The sequence below is a fragment of the Phaenicophaeus curvirostris genome, chromosome Z, assembly GCF_032191515.1.
Source record: "Phaenicophaeus curvirostris isolate KB17595 chromosome Z, BPBGC_Pcur_1.0, whole genome shotgun sequence".
Taxonomy (NCBI): domain Eukaryota; kingdom Metazoa; phylum Chordata; class Aves; order Cuculiformes; family Cuculidae; genus Phaenicophaeus; species Phaenicophaeus curvirostris.
This window is the reverse complement of record NC_091431.1, coordinates 53,011,156-53,035,895: the sequence shown is the minus strand read 5'-3', so window position 1 is coordinate 53,035,895 and position 24,740 is coordinate 53,011,156. Positions and strand designations below refer to the sequence as shown.

Sequence of the window (24,740 nt, the reverse complement as noted above, 5' to 3'; positions counted from 1 at the left end):
TACTTACTGTGTGCTGTGTTAAATTAAAAAACTGGATATTACATCACAACAATTTTTTAGAAGTAGTTATCGTGTAGCACCAAAGATGATATCTGAATAAATAAAAAGGCAGATTTAAAGCCAGCTTTACAATACTTGAAACAGCCTATGTTTAGGCAGATGAGAAACAGAATAAAACTGCATCTGGAGGGATACAGATTGTTAAAAACGAGTGCTTACTTGACCTAAAAAAATTTGGCAAGGTAGAAACAAGTTTCCTTAAGTAGGGCAGCACTGTTTTGTTACTTCTTCATGGATGCTCTTTATCCTCAAAATTTAACCAGTTAGCGTTGAAGGAATTGCTGTTGATTAGTTAGTTTCTGCGTACTAGGAAAGTGCACAGCTTTCTGTGCACTGTTATGTGGGTCACCTGGAGATGTCCTAGAAGACCAAGAGAAAATTATCTTAGCTTGTGCCTTAGATGAACATGAAATGTTTTCTGGAAATACCATGCAGGGATTGTGTCTATCAGCAGGCAGAAATTTGTGTTCAGTCACCTTTTCTGATCAGATACCTTCTGTTAGACTGTTGGTTGAATCCTTCTCTGCACTGAAATGTGTCAAGACAGGTTGGTCTGTGTAACCTGCAGGACCAGGGGGGATGTATTGGTTCAAAGGAAAGGGCTTTCCATCTTGAGGTGAGGAGCCCATCCCAGCCCGGCAGTGGAGAGGGCTGTGCTGCTCTGTATCACACACCCTATTAGATTGATTCTACTCTCCACTACCTCTGCTTGAGGTCAGAAGCAGCAGTGGCCTTATAGGACTGAACACTCTTTGAAGAGACATTGGACGTAGAAGACAAAACACCTGCAGTCAGCCGACTGGAGCTTGCATGCTGTTTTAATGGCCTGAGGCTGATGGACACAGGAATACTCTCTGATCATATTTAGTTAATGGTAACTGAGCTCTGAACAGGAGGCTTTTAGTACTGCCTACTATAGTCTATAGTTGGTCATGATAGGTTATGTGGAGGCTATTAGTTGTGTCCAGACCTGCTTACATAGCTCAGCAAAAAGCCTGAAGGAAATAACATAATTTGCACTAAAGTTATGTAAATATCCAAATACAGCTTCTCACTAGTCAACCTCTGCACAGTTACTTTCCTTAGAAATTCTCCCTAGGCAAACTCACTGCTTTCTGTATACCACTTTCTCGCAGTTACCCCAGGACTGCAAAAGCCTTTCTGCCAGCTTTAGTAGAATCTGCTGCTGCCCTCCTTGGCTGCATCTCTTTCTCCTTCCTTTGGCTGCTGCTTAGTCCTGCCCATTCCTCCTTCCATCTCCTACCCAATTTCCTCTGTGTCTTACTGGAGGAGGAAAGAAGAAACATGTGGGTTAGTTGCCTCTCTGAGAAAAGGGTGTCTGAGTCACTAGACCTGCCCAGCCTTCCCAGCAGTTTCAGGATGCTGAAGAATGGGGGGAGGAGGTAGCAGCTGCAGAAGAGCATCCTACAACCAGCAGCATGAGGCTAGCCATCTAAAGTCAGTGACCTGCGGCTCTTGCTCTATGTTACACTCAGAAAGAGCCTTGATGAGCCATTAAGAAGTATAGACTGGAGACAACTGTACATTTGAAGCCACACATAAGTAAGGGTCTGAAAAGCTTAAAAAGAAAGGATAAAAAGCCATGGCTTTGGCATGTAGGGTTTGGTTTGTTTTTTTTTCCCTCGGGGAAAATCAGTGCTATGAAACACGTTTTAATGCCAGTAATATGTAATAGCAATATAAGTGTTATAATCCAATGAAATCCTGATAAATTTGTAAAGAAAAGGAGATGTGATGGAAAGTTGTTCAAACACCTTGAAGTGTATCAAGATTCTGCATGAACTGTTATTGTCTTTAGCAGATGTTAAAACAGGTAGGTTGACGGGTTATACTGTGGTAATATTGAAATAAGTGGAAATTGAAGATCTCATCAGTTCAGTTGAGTGTTATTACTTCCACCCTTAAGCAAAAAATAGCAAAATATATTTTGTTAGTTTGGATTTTTTTTTTAAATGGTTACTTGTTAAGAGAAAAATCAAGAACAAGAAAGAAAACAAACGTTCAGTACTTTACTAATTAATGTTGAGGGAAAGGAACACAATCAGTGGATTGTGAGACAATACTTTTAGAAGTATTTTTCACATTTTTTTAGCACCTGGTCACTTCCCCCTAGCTGCTGTTAAATTGCGGAGGCTTGTGCTCCTAAACTTTCTAGGATATCACTTTTTCAAAACTACCTGTGTGTTTGAAGGTCTTGACTGTCATGTGTCAAGTAAGTGGGACTGTAATATTGACGGAATAGTTTTTGATCTTCATTAAATGTTTTTTCTGTTGGCACTAATATGACTGGTTGTTAATTTACTCATGTTTACAGTCATGTTTAAAGGGGAACACATCATGATAACCTAAATGCTCTTTTAATGTAATAATGCAATAACACCTGTTCCATCTGTGAATAAAAAGCAATAAACTACCCTACAGGCATTTTTACTGTTTATTTACAAGTATAAGCAGCTGAAATGAAAGTTATTATTGTTATGCTACAAGGATTTCTTTTCCTTCCATGTTTTTCCAGACCATTAATTTTTTGAAATAACCTAAATATGTGTGAATTCTATCTGTTTCATTGATCTAGTCTCAAAAATGTGTCTGTGAGCATATTTTATGCTCTGACTTATTAAAGATTTAGTATGCTGTTGTAATATTTTATTTATTTTGAGGCTATAATGGAAGGTTTCATTCTGAACCAATTTATAAAAAGCCCATACATTATCTTTGATTTTGCTGTGATGTTTTTACCTTCATTAGTGAAATTGAAAGCTTTGACTGCTTGACGGAGTAATTGGTGATCTTGGCATGCTGTAGCAGAGATTTGTCAGATCTGTTGAACTTGTTGAGTTTAAATACAAACTATTGGTTTTGGGAAGGTTTGAGTAAATATCTTAGCAATTCTCTGCTTTTAATTGGTTGGGTAAACTCATTTGTAGTACAATTAAATGACTGTGTAGTAGATGAGGTATATTGTGCTTTTGGGAACAGCTAGGAATATACAAGAAGTTAAACAAGCTGTGAATCAGTAAACACGTAGGATGCTTGCCAAGTCATTAATGGATTCACAACCTGTCTGTGATTTTTTTCAGCCGGACAAAACTTTTCATGCTACCCAAATTTTAAACTTTTACTGGAATCACAGCAGCATTTTTTCTGTATTCCAGCTTACAAGAGGTAGCAGGTAGTAGTAGTAGTCCATCTCTTCAAGTTGGCATCAGCCTGGTTTCCGCAATCAGCTCAAAAAAGATAAAGATGACATTTGATTTCAGGGAACCGGATGATGTTACCTCAGTTGCCCTTCAACAATGGATGCTTGTATCTGCCTAAAGCAAATACATGAGACCACTTTTGTGCCTACCTGGAATGCCTTTACTTCTAAAAGACTGTAATGTCGATATATACATGACGTACTGGCTAATGGTGTTGCTTGATAAATTTAAAAATTCTGAGGCAGTGTTGGCTTTAGCAGCTGCTGCTTCTGTCCCCTTGAGTGCTCATTCCTGTTGCATCTCTGCATCGTTAATAATACTTCCTCATGTGTAGTTGCATTGGGAATGGGACTAAGAAACTTAGCCAGCTGCTGAATAACACTTTGTAAGTCAGATTAATTCATCATTAGACTGGTAGCCACCAGTTCAGAAATGGAAGGGGTAGAGGGAGGTGTGGCTTTGTGGGTTCCCCCAGGTAGCACCACTTCTGAATGGACTACAGGTCTAATGAGCTTCTATTTTTTGTTTACCCTTGTGGGTGACTAGTCTGTGCAGAGTAGGAGGCTGCGATTCCGAAAAGCTCACAGCTTTAAAGAGCAGTTTAGAATGTAGAGGCTGACAGTTTCTCTGATAGGGGTCTTCATCATTCATTGTGGACTTATACAAGATGGTGAACTTAATTGCTTTCAAGTAAGTCTCACTTCCCAGTACAGCACAGGCCAAGTACCTTTTCTTAATTCTGTTGTTAATATGTGTCAGGATATGATAGTGGCAGGTAGTGCAGTCCTCTCGGTAGTAGATAAAGGTTGTTACCATGTTGAAGCTCTTGAATTCTGTCCTTCTGAATGTGCAGTATACTTCAAACTTTTGAGGAGCTCAATTTCTGAAGTGGTTTTTTTTTTGCAAACACAGAACAGTTTACCCATGGGAAATCTCAACAGCAGCTTCAGCATTTTGCATGTGTGTTTACTAGCTGCCATAAAGACAGAAGACTTTGCTTTTGTTAGGTATGGAGAGGTGATTTTATTATCAGAGTTTGTGACACACTGTAACAACTAGAGTCTAGTATCAGTTGTGAGAGAAGGATCACAGCCATCATGCTTTCTTCTTCAGGTGGCCAGCTTCTCATATGTTCCTAGGTGGACTAGGTTAAGTCTGAAATATTGCTAAGAGGAGTCTGTGTATGTTGTCCTGGGACTCGTGAGAGCCACAGCACACTGGATGGTTGTGTTAGGATCACTACAATGCTTTAGTGCATTTCCCCTTGCCCCCAGATAAATCTTACCTGATCATGGGCATCACCTACCTAGGAAATAGTGCAGTGCTACCTATAAATTCTAATCTTAAATAACTCTCCGTGTTGTCGTAGCACAAATCACAACCTCACAAATGGTTCCTCCTCACTAGAGGCAACATCAGACACAATTCCAGGGTAGTACACAATTTAGCAGTGTGTTCTCAGAAAGTTATTTGCGACACATGGCATCTGTAACTTTTAAGCAGCAGGTATAGTACCTGTATTTCCAAAGGGAGTTCAAGGTCCTTTGCCAAATTAGAGAATCAGATCAAAGCAAGTGACACAGCTACATTAGCTTCAAGCATCGAATGTAGACTAGATTGTAAGATGATTCTAAAAGTTGGAGTTACTGAAAATCTGTAAACTAGATCTGAAGCCTGTAAGCACTTCAAGGAATAAAAAGGAATCTTAGTTGTATGATTGATGGGATAGATTGCACAGTTTTAAATCGGAGCAATTCAGGAGCCCAGTCAAATGTTTAACATTTTTTTTGTCACCTTAACTTGTGCACAGTGTTTTATATTTGTACCTAATTAAAGGTATTTTAGAGATACTTTTTTTGAGCTGAGGCTTATTTTGGAAATGGAGGAAGATAATGTTTGGACAATGCTGAAGTTCATGAATTTTCTTATTTCTCTTGAAAAGTAAACTATACTGTATTGAAATACAGCATCAGTAAAATGCAGGACCCTTGTGTAGGTCTTGAGATTCATACAGTGAAATCAGAGGGTGTTTTGGAAATCTCTTGTCACCATGTTATGAGAACAGAAAGGGGTGAGGTAGGGAAGCAAATTCTTCATTTGAAACCAGTAGAGGTTGCAGCAACCACTGCTGTAATTGAATGGATCGACCGACAGGGCAATCATATAGTGTGGATGTTCTTAATACATTACTTGTGTGTTAAAGGAATTCTCATATTTACATTGTCTTTATAATATACTGGAAAGCATGAGCAATATTTAATGATCAGTGCCAAGAAAGCAGGAATTGAGGTATTGTGCTCTCTTCTAAAAGCACATACAAATCAAACCATTTTCTCTGGTGCTCCGGCTGTAGAGTTTTGAAACAAAAATGGAGATAGATTTTGGAAAAGGAGCCTGTAGGGGGAAAAAATAAGGTACCAAGTTCAATGCCAGGTTCGCAAGAGTGTATCAACGTGACAACTTCCAAGGGGGTGAACAGAAACTAGAAGGCCATTACAATCTACATGTTATACAATAACAGAAACATACTTCAAGGCTGGCGGATAAGCGTTCAAAATAACCCGAGACAGAGTTATGCGTTGGAATTCAATGTGGCTATTCCCATTTTATCTTGAAGTTCTCAGTTGCATCTTAGCAGATGTATGCTTTACTCCAAGCTTTGCTCTTGGATTAAGTTGAAGACCCACTTATGTCCAGACATATGAAAGATGCCCTTTTCCCGTTCCCCTTTTCCCTCTTCCCACAGATTCACTAGGTTGGAAAAGACCCACGGGATCATCAGTCCAACCTTCCTCACAACTTATGTATCTTTATTTACCTGTTTCTCTTTTGGAAGATTTCATATTCACATTTCCAGCAAATTCTAATGTTCTCTTTCAAACTCTGGGAGCTGAGAACACTAGTGTCGCAGGCAGTCCCAGGTGCAGATGTTGCAATGCTCTTAGTTTAGTGTACTACTAGGCTGAGGAAGTGGCATCACTGCTGTGAACCGGGAACATCTGCAAGGAAGAAGGGAGGTCTTCTGTGGGGATAATGTGCTGCTGACTAAGGCGTAATTTTCTTTGTAAAGCTTAGATGATGTTTGCTGGGGTTACGGTGGTCAGGTGATGTGAATAAATGATGTTAAACATTGTTATGTGTTGAAGGTAATTTAAAAGCACTTTGTATAGGATGAATGGTGCATGCATATGTAAATCTGAGACACACAGTTGTTGCGCTTGTCTTCATCATCTGGTACTCTTGAACTGAACTTCTTTTTTCAGAGGAATTGAAGATAACTGAATTCTAGTGGAAAGTTATATGTGTCTGTGACTGTAGGAGTGTAGAGTGTAATTTAAAGACCTGGGGAAACATGAGCAGCACATCCCAGATATTTACTAGACTAGATAGTGCTTAGAACTTAGTGGTTCTTCATCTGTAAATATAGTAGAATTGACCCTAGAAATCCATATGATATGCAGAGGTGATTTGTTAAGATGCTGTAATAATATGCTCGGGTTAATGTCCATCTTTCAAGAGTTCATCTTGGCACACTGTCCAAATTAACACTCTGAGAAAGATCTGCATGCCGAGTCCTCAGGTAGTCCTCAGTTCATTCATATAGCTTTATTTTTTTGGAGGATTCTGCCTGCAGTCACCTGAAGGACTCACTTTTCTACATAGCATGAGTGCACAAGGGACCTGGAATAGGGAAAAGAAAAGATGAAACTATAGGAGATTAAGTAGCTAAGACTAACTGAGGAGGTAGCGACAAAAGAGAGAGGGAAATGCAGACTGTAAGGGAAAGAAAAGCAAAGGATAAGAATTGTAGTGAAGGGGAAGGATAGAAAAGTGAGCAAAGGGAAGCAGTAGGAAGAGGTGCAGGAGGACAAGAGGCATGAAGCCAGCAGGAAGGAGTACTGGAGTTGAATAACTTGATCTTTCTTCTAGCTTGGGAGGGGCAGCAGGGCGTGAGAGTTAGTAGGAGACATGCAGGGTGGGGTTTGTCTTGGTTTTTGTCCAAGGTGGTTTTCCCCTACTTTCATACTGGTGTAATGTTTTACCTGCCCTGCATTCAGAAGGATTAATGTAAGCTTTTGGAATCAGTAAGAACCTACCTTTTCTAGAAAAAAAATTTCCTCCACAAAGGAAAGCCAGAAAAAAAAAATTCAATGCCTGTAACTTTGGTAGCTTTCTCCATGGAAATAGTAAGGCAAGAATTGCTTTTGTGTTTAACTAAACAATTGTATGCTCATAATTGGACCTCATGGGGACAACAAATTGAATTTAAAAACTACATAATTGAGTCACATTTCCCCCCCGCCTCTATTTTGTCCTTTTAGTCTTTTCTTTCCATAAACACTCACTGCTGTGGTAATTATGTACTGGAGATGCTATAAGCATTAAATATGACCAAGTAGATTTCAAACAAGGCAAACATTTTCAGGATTTGCTCAAGAGATTTTGAGAAATACAGCAGTGAAGTCGTGTGTCAGTGTTGCACAGCAGGATGATTCCTCCTTCAGAACCTTGAAAGAAAGAAGGGTTGTCCATGTGGGGATTTTCTTTCACTTTGCTTCCATCACTGCCTGACCTTATCTAACTAAGCTTACAGGAACCTTTGTACTCAGTACCCAGTGGATATTCTGCATGTCAAAATATATCGTAATCCCACATTACCATGCAGTTAACAGAGTGATCTTTGTTTCGGATTACCTACTGGTGACCTGCCCTTGATACGGATCAGTGCTGATGTCAGGAACTGAACAAGAACAGAAGATTTTGCACCTGGCAATGAGGGAGGCACCCTATTGAGCAGCTTCTCAGCTACCTCATGAAAAAACTGTGAAATGTTTTAAAGTCCCATGCACAAGAGTCTGAGTCATGATTATGACAGCACACTGACAGAATAAGCATTTGTCAGAATGATTTTTAATGCTGTGCCATAGCTCAGTTTTATAAATAATCCTTTGTTGATGGAAATGCCCCAAATCTGCATAAACTGAGAGCATTTGCCTTATCTGTAGGGGGGGCGTTCGCTGTACCTGTTGTTTGCTTTGGGGTATGGAGTGGGGGGAGGTGTTTGTTTTTGTTGATGTGCTAATTTCTATTGACTGAGACTCATCCTGGTTATGAAACAAAATGAGGGTTTTTAACCATTCTGTGATGTGAAAGGCAGGTCAGCTACATTAAATTAAAACCAAGTGTTTTAGATAATACATATACAGTTTAAAAATATTTCTTTATTTGTAAAAAAATAAATTTTTAATAGCTATTCAGACTTTATTCTCTTTCTCTCCACCTTGAACTTCTTCAGTGCGGTTTACTTGGTGAGACACAAAGAAACCAGACAAAGATTTGCGATGAAGAAAATTAATAAGCAGAATCTCATCCTCCGAAACCAGATCCAACAGGCCTTTGTAGAGCGTGATATCCTGACATTTGCCGAAAATCCTTTTGTGGTCAGCATGTACTGCTCCTTTGAAACAAGACGTCATTTATGCATGGTCATGGAATATGTAGAAGGTAAAATGTTTGTTCTGCTTTGCAGAGGAAGAACGGAGTTTTCTTACACCAAGAAAGAAAAAAAATTGTGGTACTTGCATTAGAAAGGTCCCCTGTGTATCCTCTGCACTCTGGCAATGCAGATTTAGGATATAAATCCAATAACAATGTGCCTTTTTTCCCAGTCATTATCTCCCAATGAGAGCTTGTAAAACACTTGTGCTCCAGCTGTTATGGGAAAAAAAGTGCTCTTTGAATAAAGCTCCTCCTAGACTGTAATAATAGGCATCTTAGCATTCAAAGTTCAAATTTTCATTAGGTATTTGTAATAGTTATTTTTACAAAGAAAGAGGGAAGAGGAAGCTATTCAAAAAGGTGCTGATGGTGAAGGAGGATAGTGGACAGAGACAGTGCGAGGTGAAGTACTCAGGCTATGGTTGTGTGTGGGTCCCCTTCTCTCCGTTCCCCCTCCCCACCCAACTGGAAGTGGTAGCATAGACTTCATTGGTTTCCAGCTGAACCTTTGTATAGTCCCCTCCCAGCTTCACACTGTGTTCCCAGTTCAGTAGTTGATGTGGTTACATGTTCAATTGAATCATCCAACTGGAAAATAAACACTGATGACTAAGGTTTGTGTCTCTCCCTGCAGTGTGTATGGACTATACCGATACAAGTCAGAATTTATAGCGTCTTTTAGAGCACTTGTCCTGTTTCCACAGGTGGAGACTGTGCAACTTTGTTGAAAAATATGGGTCCTTTACCTGTAGACATGGCAAGGATGTACTTTGCGGAGACTGTTCTTGCGTTGGAATACCTTCATAATTATGGAATTGTACACAGGGATTTGAAACCAGACAAGTATGTATATTCAGTATAAACAAAAGAGGGCTTTGAAATCATTAGATGACATATGAAAGATGGAAACTTGCTTTGAATGTTTCTTAATTTTTTTTTTACATTGTGACTGTAACATAGATTCACTGTTTCTGTACAAAATTTGAATCTTCATTGCCTGCAGTTAAAAAAAAAATACGATTTTTATGAAAGAGCATGCTGAAAATGTCTATTTTTAACATGGAAGAGGCTATTTGTGTGGCTAAAAAAGAATACTTCTGGCCGAAATGCTGAAATGGAGGGAAATGCATTTGGCTTATTAAAGAAAACGTCTTCCAAATTATGCTTAAAACAGTGTTTAGTACAAAGCATTATCATCTTGCAGATACTGGTGTATGTGAAGACATGATTGACCAGATGGGGGAATCTTTCCTGTTGCCTGTTTTTGGTTGGGTTTTTTTTCCGATATTTAGAAGTACAATACTGCTCCTGTACACATGAATAATAATATTGGAATAGGTAGCTGCAGTCAAAAATATGGCTGTTGCAGCTCCAGTAATCTTCCTGATTCACATCTGGAAAAATAAATTAAAAAAAACCCAACAAACCTGGGTGACCCAGGTGACTGACTTACTTAATACCTGCTTTTTTTTTAAATGAACGACCCAGCTTGTTAAAGACCAAAAAAGCTCTCCTCACTTCAAAAGCAACTTCTAGCCTGTTCTCGGTCTTTCAGATGATGTCTTTTTCTTTTTCTTCAAAGCATCTATTATTCAGGTCTCAACACCTGTATAGGTCTGTAAGATGTTATGCAATTGCACATAAAAAATTTGTTTACATCTGATAATAATAGTAACAAATCTAAGACAGTTATATTTTTTAACCTGTTTGGTTTGTACCTCATTAAATTACTTTTAAAGGTGTCTTAATATTATCGCAGTGCTAATGAAGTATTTTCCCCTAAATATTATTATAATAATAATAACAATAAGTACATATTGTTGAACTATATTCTTGTAACTTAAGATCATTGAATTTTCAGCTTGCTGGTAACATCCATGGGCCACATAAAGCTTACAGACTTTGGCCTGTCAAAGGTGGGGCTAATGAGTCTGACTACCAATCTATATGAGGGTCACATTGAGAAGGATGCCAGAGAATTCCTTGACAAACAAGTAAGACAAGTTTTTTCGCTTCTACATTGAGTATTCAAATGAAATGATGTTTTGCCAGCACAATGTATCATAATAATTATCGTAAGTGATGTTATTTTTGTGTTGCTGTTCCAATTGGTTATGTCAGTTTACTGACACTTGCAGGTTATTTGAGGCTCTTTTCGTCCTACATTAGGATCTGTTAGTAAAATGAACAGTCTAATTGTGTGCAAGTGAATCTGTGAAAGAGACAAATGGGAAACTATTTTTACAAGGAACTCAAAAGTCTCAGCAGAGTACTTGTGGAGTTCATGATGCATTGTACAACCAAGGGTGCTAAAATCCTTGCTATGGCCCATTTCCCCTTAAGCATGCCTCATTACCATTGCTCACAATCTGTTCACTGTAAAAGTTGCTTAAGATAAAACATCACAACTTTAATGTAAAATTATTTACTTGTATTTAAGTTAAAGAAAGTATTTGTGTGATGGACTCCAGCGTACGAAATGCAAACTGTCTTGTGCCTGACAGATAAGTGAATGTTGATTATGGTGCCTGTGAATCTGGCTAGATCACTCTAAAAACATTAGCTATTGTGCAATCAGCAGACTAAAACCTACTGAATTCCACTTCTCTGTGTTTCCATATTATTTTACGTTTCAAGAATTGCAGTTTATTTGACATAGCTCACTTAAACTTCTTCTACTGTTATGCTTGTCTTCTTTCTTTTAGGTCTGTGGTACACCTGAATATATAGCACCTGAAGTGATACTGAGACAGGGCTATGGAAAACCAGTGGACTGGTGGGCTATGGGAATTATCCTTTATGAATTTCTTGTTGGATGTGTGCCATTCTTTGGAGATACACCAGAAGAGCTGTTTGGACAAGTAATCAGTGGTGAGAATCAAACAACAACAAGAAACCCAAATTTCTTAGCTTGCTGTACACATTTCAGTTTCTGTTAATAGTAAAGGTATTTACAACTTTATTGATAGACAAGGTTTTCAAGCTAGTTCTGCTCAGAAAAACACCGTTGTCATAATATTATAATACACAATTTGCTGTCAAAACGTAAAAAATAAATTTGGATTAAAAGCTGAACTTACTCTATATCGTTGCAAAGTACTGAAATGCAGTAACGTGGAGGACAGGGTTCAAGCAGAACTGTTTGAAAAAGAAAAGCAGTATTAGTAGAAAAGTAGGACCACTGTGGCACAGTGATTACAGTCTTCAGTAAAGAAATGATACCAGAGAAGAAACAGTTAAAATAAATTTGCATAAATGGGAAAATGCCTCATGGCACAACGAATAAATTAACAAAGATGTAATAAAACCCTAAAAGAAATGTCTCCCAAATAATAAATAATGAGAAAGAGAAGGAAACAAATTCAGTTCACAGATTGTTAATGATTTCATTGGTGATTGTTGTAGTGTAATGTTATTTCTGTAGCAGCTGTTCTTCTTCCATTTAGAATTCAATAACCTTTTAGATCTTAACCTGCAAGCTGACCCTAAGAATTGTTATGTGGCTTGTGGCAAAACTGAGTGATAATTAAACAGAATTGTTTACTATCCTACCTGCTGTTTCCATAAATTTCCCAGATGCATAGATGTAGAGGGCCAGTATTGATGCCAGAAGTTTAGCAGAATGGCACCTCTGTTGCTGAGCATTTCCCAGTCCGTTTTGTGATCTACTTAAAAGGTCCAGTAGCTAAGACAAGAAAAAACAACCAAACAAAACCAAACATACAGAAGCCCCAACAGAAACAAAACTAACTGCACCCCTCGTTCCTCCCAGATGGCAAAAAATCTCCTTTTGTACTTAAGGAGACACTCTATCATCATCTTGCTTTCCTCTGTCTCTGAAGTTGAAAGCCAGACTTGTTTGCAAACTGTAATGAAGTGGATTTGTGAGTTGCCTGTAGTATATGACCTCTTTATATAACATCCTCGCTGCTCATAGATTTATAACCGTGTTGTTTTCTGATGTGCTACGCTACGGCCTGGGTAGCACAGAGAATCAACTGTTTAATTAACACAAGCAGCAAATGCTGGCTTTGTTCTGGATGCCTTATGGCTGTGATACTTATTCGTGCTTTGTTTTCCAAATCACATTTAAACCTCAGTGGAAGCTGTAGGTGGGCAAATGTGGAAATAACTCACATTTTTATGGCATTTCCAGACACATGCACATGTATTTTTATCTTTATGCTCCCTGACGGGGAGAAGGGGAGGGAATAGTCTAAAATTAATGACCAGAGTAGCACTTTAGACTTTATTTTGCATGTGGCATTAATTTTACATGTTGTAAGACAAATTGTCATGTATTACACTTTAGCTGATACTTAAGTAAATAACTATCTGTTAGACTGTGTCCATTTATCTTCCAGAAATTATCTGTAGAAGTGTATGCTTGTAAACCTGATCTGTTTTCCACCCACTATCAAGACTGGGCAGCCAGGTTTTTTGTTTTGATGCTGGCTTGTCAGTTTCTTCCTTTTGATTCTAATTATTCTTCCTTACTGAAGTCATTCCGACTGTGAGCATCTGCAGAAGAATTCTTTTGTTGGATAAGTTTCCTGTGCTAAAATACATGATCTCCTTCTATTCAACAGTAAAAGCTCTGTTAAAGAGCCCAAACTATAGCCTAGACTTCTATTCCATTTTCCATGGGTAAAGTTATAAATTTCTGCCTAAAGTTGTAAGAATGCAGCTGTGGGAGATGTCAGTGTAATCTTAGATGCTTAAAATTATTTAGTTTAAAAATAATGCTCCTGAAGCAGGTTACATTCCATACCTGTTTATTTTAGTACCTTTCCTTAAACTCTGGAAGATTAAACTTGTGTGGCTTCTGATGATCATTTCCCCAGTGATGAACATTTTGAAGGAAGAGTTGAGATCATACAATGACAGCAAAATCCTTATATCTTCTGTATTTCTTGAACTTTCAGTTTTCTGTTTTTCTAATGCCCAAATCCTTGTACCTCCTAAGAAAGTCCTGCAGAGTTTTGTCTAAACCTGCAATATATTATATTTGCGGAGGCAGGTCCTGTTGAAAACCAGACAAAACTTGCTGTGTAAGCTGTTGTAAAGTTCACGTTCATTTGAAACTGGAACAATTTTCCATTGTTTAATTTAAATGAAAGTTTGGCAGAATTTTATTCAGCCTCACCTGAATACTGCAGGGTTTAATATCTTGGTTGCATGATCTAGGTCCAACTTGCTATGACATGCAAAAGCCTTAGAAGTGTAAGAGTAGAGTGAGGTGGCTTTCTGCTGAAGTATGAGACACTTGGAAGAAAGCTCCATTGGCATATATCTCTCCAGAGGAGATTCTGATACCTTGGCCCTTAGTAGCGGGAGTAATGACTGCAGTGAGTCCGCTAGCATTAGAGGAGGCTTACAGGTGTGAGCAGTGGCTGCCGTCTCAGGTCAGCTCTGTCCATCTTAACAGCAGTTTTGATGGAACAAAATTAAAATTTACACTATTATTGGAAGGGGCGGGGACGAGCAGGGTGAAGGAACAGCGTACAAGTTGTGCTAGTATTTTGCAGTAGTTTTCTGTGAGCCAAGCATTCTGCATTATGTTATTAAACACTGGTTTGGGTTGAAAGATATTTCCGAGGAAAAGGAAACATAACAATATGTTTATGGAGCATATATAGAGGGTATAAAAATTGGAAGTAACTGGTGTGCAACAGAGAGCAACTTGAAAAAGCTTCCTCAACTCCAGCTTTACTGATAGCTTGGCAGGAGAGCTGTCACACAGTTTCTGCTGTATGTTGAGATCAGACTTCAGTAATAACAAATGAGTTTTTGTTTTGTCTAGATGAAATCAACTGGCCTGAAAAGGATGAAGCACCACCTCCGGATGCCCAGGATCTGATTACCCTGCTACTAAGACAGAATCCTTTGGAAAGACTAGGAACAGGTTAGGAGGCACTCCTTTTAGTTGCTAGCGTGCTAGAAATAGCTTCTTTATTCAGCATTGAGAGCTTTTGTTCACCTGTTTGTTCTACATCTGTCAAGGCAACTAGTATGACAATATTCCATTATTGCAGAATTTATTTTATAGGTTCAGACCAGTAATATGAAATTAGGATGATGATGACTGTCCTTTTTCTGGAGTTTACATGTGGTCATTTGCATTTACTCTTCTCTTAATTTGATAAATTAATTTCTCAAAGATCCAGTTAGCTATTGGATAAGGCTCCTTCATGAATGGCCTCAAGCTCCGCCAGGGGAGGTTTAGGCTAGACGTTAGGAAAAAATTCTTTACAGAAAGGGTCATTGGGCACTGGAACAGGCTGCCCAGGGAGGTGGTTGATTCACCTTCCCTGGAGGTGTTTAAGGCACGGGTGGATGAGGTGCTGAGGGATATGGTTTAGTGTTTGATAGGAACGGTTGGACTCGACGATCCGGTGGGTCTCTTCCAACCTGGTTATTCTGTGATTCTGTGAATATAGTATTAAATACCTAAACACAGACACAGAGAAGGGGAATCAATGAACAACTTATGCTACCTTTTTCAGAAGTATCTTAGCTTCACAAATTAGTTCCTGTAGGCTTTAGGGTGGATGATGAGTACTTGAACTAATTATTCAGAAATGACTGACTGAGGTTGTGTTGTGAAAGGTCTTCTCATTTAGCAGGCACTACTGCCTTGCATGAAAAAGAATAAAACCAGAAGTGTGAATGTTAAGGAAGTAAATGGATATTGGTGAGAACACAAGCCGCCAGATAATTCCACTGTGGTCATTCAGTGCTGTGCTCCTTCCATTGCAAGAGAAGAACCTGGCATGTGGTATTAGAAGCAATGCGTCTGCATAGGTTAACGAAGGCACTGTGCATTTATGTAACGGAGTTTATTTATTTGTTGATGGAGCAGGTTTTATTTGGGAATCTGGGTGGGAGGCAGTAGTGAAGAGTATTGTGCATGATTTTTAAAGTGTAAGTGTATGAGAACCCTAGTCACTGGCTGCCACCCCACAGAGCAAAGCACTATGTAATCACTGTAAAAAAGGCCGCCTTCATCGAGCGTGCTAAGGAAACCAAGCGGCAGGTGAGTAAGCGTGGAAGTACTTGGAAAATTTCCTGGCAAAACTAAGTCCAGTGGTCAGATTGTACTCCATATTTTTACAGCTAAAAGAAAAAGGACAGCTTTAGGAATCAGTTCATGTTAGCATTACCACAGGCACTCGGGGGGGAATGTGAGTATAACCCAGACCCCAGTTGCTATTGATGCAGTCCCAAGTGACAGGTCTTCCTTTGAGACATGATGATATGCCTGTGATGAGTGAACTGCAGCTCCCTTGCTTCTTAAGCATCTGGGATCTGTGTGAACAGCCCTTAGATTTCAGTGTAGCTGATGGTCTGGGCTAAGCAGCACTCAGCAAAGTTTGTTGTTCTCCCTTGCACCATGTTGAACAAGTTAAGAGTGAGTGAGGTGGTGTGCCCTTCTCTCCTGCCTGCTTTGTCTGCTGCAAGGGGCACCACCGCCGAAGGCAGAATTAAGAGCCACAACTAGTTCCATTCCCTTATTTTAAGTATACTCCTTTCAGGCACTGTTGTTTCATTGCCTGGATGCTTTTTCCTGGTAAACATAATTTTGGTTCAAGGCTCTTGCTCTGTGAGAGGTTGGATCAGAAGTGTATGCAAATTCTGCCTTTTTTACTGTAGGCGGTTGAGAAGGCGAAATTGGCCAGAATGAAGCTGGCTTAGGTACTGTAATGGTCAGTGCCACCACATGGAACATCTGTGAAGCTCATTTACAGGCTGATTTCTTTTGACTGTTCTCTAAAGAGCTGGCAGTCTGAAGAAGGAAATCAGGCAGCCGTTTCTTTGAAGCACAGAGGGGTGTTTAGAAACTGCAACAAAGTTTGGGTTTTAAGTGTCAGAAGCAGCTCACAGAAATGGAGGCTGCAAGGTGACAGGTCCCGTAGGGGCGCTGGAAAACAGCACGGTTTATCCCAGTCACCATCATGCATTTTGAATGATGGCCCTATTAAATATGTATTAGCAAGCTGCATAACACTCCATGAAATTCCTAAGTTTCTATTTGCTCAGGAGACCTCAGTGGCACAGTGAAGTTGAAGGAAGTGACATAGAGCCTATACTTGTTTTGAAGAAGGAAAATGCCAGAAAAAAAAGATTTCTTTGGGTTTGAAGTGTCCAGTCCCAAACAAGAATTACACAATTCTGACATAGTATTCCATTACTGTGCTCAGAGAAATATCCACTCTTTGCCTAGCGACTTACAAAGAGATGCAATTTTGATTTCCTTTGGGAAGATTTGACTTTTATTCATTTTTATTTGGTGCACTCAGAAAATCAAAGCATTCGACCTAGAAATCTTCACACTCTGACTTAAAGACCAGTCCTTGAGACTTGACACTTTTTCTGTGTCTCTGTCCTGACTTAGCCTTGACATAGGGAAGTTCACATGCTGTATCAGCGGTGTGAGTTGACCTTGGCTTGCCACTGGTTACCCACCAAGCTGCTCTTTCACTCTCCTTCTCAACTGGACAGGTGAAAAAAATTTGACCAAAGGCTCGAGGTGAGGATAGGTCACTCAATAGTTGCCATCACAGGCAAAACAGGCGTGACTTGGGGAAATTTATTTAATTTATTGCCTTTTAACAACAGAGTAGGATAATAAGAAATAAGAAAAAATAAAGGCATTATCCCCTTACCCCTTCTTTCTTTCTGGGCTCAACATCATTCCCAGTTTCTCTCACCTCCTTCCTCTGAGTGGCACTAGGGAATGGGGAATGGGGATTGCAATAAGTTCATTACATGTTGCCTCTCATGTTCCTTCCTCCTCACAATCTTACCCTGCTCCAGCATGGGGTCCCTCCCACAAGAGACAGTCCTCCATGAACTGCTTCAGCATGGGTCCTTTACTTGGTGTGCAGTCCTTCAGGAACAGATTGCTCCAGCATTGATCCCCACAGGGTCACACATCCTGCCAGCAAACCTGCTCCAGTGTGATCTGTTCAGGGGGTCACAGCCTCCTGCTGTGGACTCATCCACCTGCTCCAGCCTGGGGTCCTCCACAGGCTGCAGGTGGGTATCTGCTCCACTGATAACCTCTATGGGCTGCAGGAGGACAGCCTGCCTCACCATGGTCTTCACCATAGGCTGCAGGGGAATCTCTGCTCTGGCACCTGGACCACCTGCTCCCTTTCTTTTTTCCCTGACTTTGGCATCTGCAGTATTGTTTTCTCCCACATATTCTCACTCCTCTCTCCCAGCTGCTATTGTGCAGCTGTTTATTTCTCTTTTGTAAACGTGTTATCATGGAGATGCTACCATTATCACTGATGAATTCAGACTTGGCCAGTGGCAGGTCGATTTTTGAGCTAGCTGGCACTGGCTTGATCAGATATAGGGGAAGCTTCTGGCATCTTCTCACAGAAGCCACCTTTGTAGACCCCCGGCTACCAAAACCTTGCCACACAGCCCAATACAATCAAGTTGGCAGTATCTCATGCTGCTGTAGGTTTCCTGTTAGAGTTTTTAGAGTCAGATTTTTGGTTATTGATAACATCCTCGCTCACCTGCCCAGGCCACAAAAATTCCAGTAGTTCTTTGCGTTCTTATAGTTGTTTCTTAACGTGAAGTGATAGTCTAATTGTTTCACGCACGTTACAACAAGTAGGCAGTGATTGATAAGAAGGTAAACGATAAAATATTTCCTATGGAATTGTGTATTACTGCAATAAAACACCAAAAGGAGCTCCTGATCAGCAATGAAATTTTCATTGAGCAACAATTACTAAGAATCATTCTTCATCTCTTTCTAACTTTTACTAACTTGTACTTCTTCATTTCATGCACATATTTGTATTTTTGAATACTACTACATCTGATGATTCTGACTGATGTGTGGCTGACAGAATAATGATATATCAAGAAAAACAAAAATTTTGGATAGAAGAAGATGATAAAGCAGTGCCACCGCTGCTATAGAAATGGCAACAACAAAGCAGAGACAGGGAGGTGCTCTGACAAATTTAGGAGATTCTAGCGGAAATGGGTGGTAGATATGCCTGCCTACAGTGATGGTTGTGCTTTTCTATGATAATTTGCATTTTTTGTCCAGGGGCTTAGTTGGAATAATGTCAGAAGATTTGTTGTAATTTGCTCAATGTTTTTCTCTGGCTCCCCCAGGTGGTGCATTTGAAGTAAAGCAGCATCAGTTCTTCAGGGGCCTTGATTGGAATAGTCTGCTAAGGCAGAAAGCGGAATTTATTCCACAATTGGAGTCTGAAGATGACACAAGTTATTTTGACAGTACGTGTTCTATGGTATTAGAAAAATATGATGAGTGCCTTGTTTAAATATTCACTGCCTTTGACTTTTGCTTACTGCTTTGAAAATCTCCTTTATGAGAACCACTAGCCACTTGCAATTTCACTGGTGGCTTGACATTTCAGCAGAATTAATCTTAAAACTATAATTATGCTTTAAGTTAATATTAAAGCTTGGAACCTATTCTTCCTGATAAATGCAGATGCTTTATTTCACTTGTCTGTAGCTCGTTCTGAGAAATACCACCATATGGAAACTGAGGAAGAAGATGATACCAATGATGAAGATTTTAATTTGGAAATAAGACAGTTTTCCTCGTGTTCACATAGGTTTTCAAAAGTAAGTAAAAATTACCATAACGTTAGTAGGTATTGTGTACATAAATGTTTTACTACTTTTAATAGGGTTTCAAAATGTTAGATATGGAAGAGAAGTATACATCATCGTTTCTTCAAGAAATGTTAACTGAAATAGAGCAAAACCGAAATTAATACGTTTAAATCAAAACACGGGAAGATTCTATAGGAAAGTTATTTCTTGAATCCTTAAGAAGGAAATAGAAAATTATATAAAGAGGTTGGTATTTTCTGTAAAAAAGTCATGAATGCATAAGAGAAAGTTCAAGGAAACTGTTCTGTTAAGTGCTAATGCTTGTTCCTTATGGTAGTTTCCTTGTATGTAGTTGGCATGTTGCTCCAGTAGTGTCCTGGGTGTTTTGCAGGTCATGACAAAACAAAGATGCCAGTAGTAGCCTATAGTAGCTATTAATTAAATTACACTAGACTGAAGGGAAAAAGCAAAGTAGTGTTTAGCATGTTATTTGGTCAAGCAGAGATGTAGATTTCAGGGCTTGATTTGAATGCTGTGGATGAAGGTAAAGCTGACTGTCCAAAGTGTAGTTTAGTTAGTAGTTGAGATGAGAGCCAATTACTGCTGTACAGGGAATATCGGTAGGAGCAGAGTGGACATGCTCAGGAAATACTGGGCAGGGTGAATTGGCTGGATGTAATGGAAGTGGAATGCCCAATGAGTGTGCTTTTAGTCTTAACGTCGCATCCAGCAGTGATTTTTCAAAAGTTTTCTATTTAAAAATGTCTGTAACCTACTTTAGGAACTGTTTAAAGGTATTTGAAAAGTATGTGTTTGTAGGTTTTGTCCTGGGTTATGCTGTAAGGAGCTGGTGGATTTTATGCTGGTTCTGTAATACCACGTATGTATTGTATCTGTGATATTATGGAAGAGCAGGCAGGAATCGTGGATGTAATTAACCTCATTCTGGATGAACTCCTTATTTTTAGCTGGTAGCATATTTTAAATTCAGATACTGGTAGCAGATGTAATGTCTTTTGGGGTATAGCTTGGATGAGAGGCAGTGGGCACAAGCTGAAACACAGGAAGTTTTGTCTGAAGACAAGTAAACACTTCTACTCTGAGGCTGATAGAGCGTTGGCATAGGTTGCCTGGAGAGGTAACTGTGAGCTAAGCAAACAACAGACTTCCAATGATCAGAGTTTATTTTTTCTAAATCCTTTAGCTGAGTAATTTATTCTTAACTTCAGAGTCAATTCAGATTTATTTTTCTGCTTTCCACACCTGACTGGTAGATTCTAAGTCACTATCTTAGGGCTAGGGCTTTTTTACCTTGCCTGGCTTTATGGTTGTGAACTAATCCAAGATGTACATTAATCCTGTAACCTGGAGACCCCAAAGCTATGGATTTTGTCTGTACCCTCTTGGTTCATATAGTGAAATGGGGAGAAATCCGATGAATTCATAATTAGAGGAGACATTATTTGAGATCCTGTACATAAGGAGCCAGGAAAGCAAAATAGGAAAACATTTTAAGAACACAAACTCTTGGAAATATAAAAAGGCTCAAGAAGTTTGAAGTTTGCACCCTGAAATACTACACAAGCATTTAGAACACTGAAATGTGCGCTTTTTTTGCCTATCTTTTTATAACAAATACATCAGTGATGAGTTTTTTTTTCTCTGTTATAGGTTTTCACTAGCATAGATCGAGTCATTCAAACACAGGGTGAAGAAAAGGAAGATGGAGGAGACAAAACAAAAAGTGTAACATTGCCTTCTGTGGAATCTTTAAGCTGGAGTTCAGAATATTCTGAAGTGTAAGTAGAAGCGGGTGCTGGGAGTGGTCAATGTGCTGCTTCACAGGTAGCAGGCCACCTTATCTCAATAGCTGCATGAGGGTTTCCTTATTTTTAATGCAGACAACAAATATCTACATCCATCTCTTCTGACACTGAGAGCAGCAGGCAGCGACGCAGTTCTGGTTTGCTTCCAAAGTTGGCCATATCAGCTGAAGGAGAACACAATGATTCCATTAGCTTAGTGGGACCCCGGGAGGAACAGGAAAAACCTGCTTTTGTGAATGAGGAATCCGTGCAAGATGAACCAGAAGTAACCACCCCAGCAAGTACGATCAGCAGCTCCACACTATCAGGTAATTCACAGTGAGTCTCTTGACTGATGACATTAGAAACAGTTGTAGACCTTCTTTGTTTACCAGTAACATTCATGGATTTAGAAGTCCTGTATTTCAAAAAAATATCCCAAGAGGGCTCAAGCTAAAAAAAATTCATGGAAATATAGATGGAAAATTTTCAGCATTTTAGGAAATGCCAGCATTTGGTGTCACCTCACTGACTCTGGAGTGCTGCCAGACAAGTGAATAGAACAGTGACTTGACCACAGAGTGTTTGCACAATCCTTTTGTGGAGGAAAGGGTTCTTAGATCCCTTGAGCACTTAAAGAACTATTTTTATATCTTCTCTTGCTGAAGTTGGCAATCTTTTGACTGGTCATCTTGGAGACATTCTTAACCAATCTGCATTGCTGTTTTCTAGCATTCTGTTTTGCAGCGTTGTATGTTTTTAATTAAGACATCTCAATGATGTACACCTTTTGGAATTGGCAGTATTGTCTTTGACTCCTGGAAATCACTTTTGTCATTAGGAATCTAGGAAGCAGTGTTGTAAACCATTCCCTTCTTAAATAATTTCTTTTCTTTATACATCTCTCTCCCAGCTCAGGTATTTGCATGTATTTCAGTAGCATCCAGTGCCCTAGCATTTTGCTGGGTTTGTATGTTTGGGGGAGAGTTTTGCATAACTGTGAGAAGACCTGATACTTAGCACAGATGTAGGTCTGTTATTGGTTTCGTGATTGTCCCTGTATAGGTTCCAGTTACCTTTACTACATATCCACATTTATTCAGCTTCTTTCTCTTTTCTACCTCAATGAGTTTTCTCAAGATAACCCTTTCTGTTCTCATGCCCCCATTTTCCCTTATAGCCCACATTTTTCTCCCCTTCCTTCTTTCCCTTTCTGGGAAAATGAATTTCCTCAGGCTCATCCAGCTGTACAACCATTTCTATCTCCTCCCCTTGTCTAAAACATTGACTGTGCTGTATCCAAAGTCTTGCTCACTCCCCCTGGCCCTGTGTTATGGTGTTTGCGTTAGCACAGCGGTCACAGTGATAACTCAAATCATCTGATACTTTTCTGTCCCTTATCAGTTACACTTAAGAGTAATTTCATTTTTCCATGGTCCGTTATCAACAGGATTTTCAGTGACCTTAAAGGAATTCTAGGTATTACTGCCGTGTCTTTAAACAGGCAATCTGCCCAGGGTGCATGGTTTCATAAGGTCATACAACTTCCCTCTGACACTCTGAATTTTTTTTAAGAAATCCTATGCAGATTGTTCATGTAACACAAGGCCTTTGTGGGTTTTTTTCTTTGTCTGAAACACAGTTGTTTTCTGTTCCATTCCGTATTGTGGAAGTTCGTTATATTAACTTAACAGCAATGTGGTTGTAATGCTGAATTTAGTGGTGCTAGATGTCTTTCTCCTGAGTGGTAGAAAACCACCTAAAAAATAAAAGTAGAAGTTAATTATTAAAATTATGCTTAGTGTTTTGATGATTTTGGAGAAGTTGTGAAATTCATAGCAACTTAAGTAGGATTGGAGCCTTTAATTTACTTGAATTCACATGAAAAATAAATGTGTGATGTAAGTTCTCTAAGGTGAGTGCTCTGTCTTGAGATATCAGACTTATTTTAGCTTTTATGTTTTATTTTAAATTATTGTCAGTGACTACAAAAACCTGTTGCTTTAATTCATTATGTTAACATATTTCCATTCTGGAATAATTACTTAGATTTCCATAGTGTTGTTTTATGAATTTGTTAACAGAAAGAAAAATTCCTGCCTTAAAACTGTACTGTTACCCCTCACTTACCCCCAGTTTTCCCTTAATGTGTTTATCCCTTCTTCTTCATACAGTTGGCAGTTTTTCAGAGCATTTAGATCAGATAAATGGAAGAAGTGAGAGTGTGGACAGTGCAGATAACTCCTCAAAACCACCTAGTGATGTTGCATCTCACATGGCTCGTCAGCGATTAGAAAGCACAGAGAAAAAGAAGATCTCTGGAAAGGTCACTAAGTCCCTTTCCGCAAGTGCTTTGTCCCTCATGATCCCAGGAGGTAGAGATAAATCTTTTTGTTTGAAATGTTATAGTTTATGCATATATGATGGTTTATGACATAAATGCAACATTTTGGAGATTCCAGAATGGATTGTGTCACACTTTCTTGTTGTTCACATGTGTTACTAGATAGTGCAGTCTTGTCAGTGATTTGCAGTGGTGACGTTACAGCTGAGGAACCTTCTCTGGCAGGCAAAAATGTAGTTTCTGATTTTTTCTAAAAATGAGTTTGTCTTAGTTTTGCACACCTGCCATATGCTGCTTTTAGACCTTAGGTGTAATATTTAAGCATCCATTGGTCTGATAACATAACCCTGCACTTGCCTCATAAAGCCACTGCATAGGTGGCTTTGGCAGTAACTTCAGCAGGTTGTTTTGAATCCTCAGGCTAGTGGAGAGTTATACAGTGTTGAAGAGTTGGTTCTGTCTCTCCTCTTAGACTTCACCTGTCTTTGGGCTGTAAAGCATGTGTACCCTCTGTGCTCCTTTAATACCTTGGTGGGCAAACTTGCTGTTATGCATATGCCTTGGAGACCCTGGAAAGGTGAAAGACCCATTTCTACATCATGTTTTCTACCCTTTGTTTAAAGAACAGCGTAGGCTTTCTATGCAGGATCTGTAATTCTGGCAGTTAATGATGAGGATTTTTTAATGAGATAGGTCAAGAGTAAAATATTGAGACTCTGTTAAAGAGGAATATTTTTGCCTCTGCTTGAAGGAAAACAAGTAGGTGTTAATGTTAACTTAGCATTTGTGTGATGCTGTCCAAATGTGAATGATCATTCTCACAAAATGCATGAGAGATGATGAAGAGTTTATTTTTACAATGAGAAAGATAATGACCGTGTGTTCAGCCTGTTTAGAGCAGTTTTGACACTGAAAACTGCAAGCAGTTTGTAAACACTCTTGTGCTTGTTCTTGTGTAGACCCTTTCTTCCAAATAATATTTCTCTTCCAAATGTCATAATTATTAATTCTGCGTGTAGAGGGCCTGTAGTGTGTGCTAATTCTTTACACTAGCTATCACAGGAGCATGATATATGCATAGGTAATTACACAGTCAAGGAATACTCAAGTTATTTGTCAGTTGGTATTTGGGTAGTTCTTTCACAGCCATCAAATAAGAGTCACTGACCTTACAGTTGATGCAGACTGATTTAC

General features: G+C 39.2%; 1 protein-coding gene across 11 annotated transcripts in view; it reads left to right on the top strand.

Moving 5' to 3' along the window:
- Nucleotides 1-24,740, top strand: part of MAST4 (microtubule associated serine/threonine kinase family member 4) — a 269,856-nt gene that overhangs the window by 232,264 nt on the left and 12,852 nt on the right. For 10 of the 11 annotated variants that reach the window (XM_069880703.1, XM_069880710.1, XM_069880713.1 and 7 more), the window contains 10 exons: nt 8,578-8,786; nt 9,485-9,623; nt 10,642-10,774; nt 11,486-11,651; nt 14,584-14,685; nt 18,927-19,049; nt 19,294-19,406; nt 21,069-21,196; nt 21,299-21,531; nt 23,377-23,577. In XM_069880703.1, coding sequence (XP_069736804.1) covers nt 8,578-8,786; nt 9,485-9,623; nt 10,642-10,774; nt 11,486-11,651; nt 14,584-14,685; nt 18,927-19,049; nt 19,294-19,406; nt 21,069-21,196; nt 21,299-21,531; nt 23,377-23,577 — 1,547 coding nt within the window. The remainder of the gene's footprint in view (nt 1-8,577; nt 8,787-9,484; nt 9,624-10,641; nt 10,775-11,485; nt 11,652-14,583; nt 14,686-18,926; nt 19,050-19,293; nt 19,407-21,068; nt 21,197-21,298; nt 21,532-23,376; nt 23,578-24,740) is intronic. The other variant, XM_069880714.1, reaches the window with a different exon arrangement.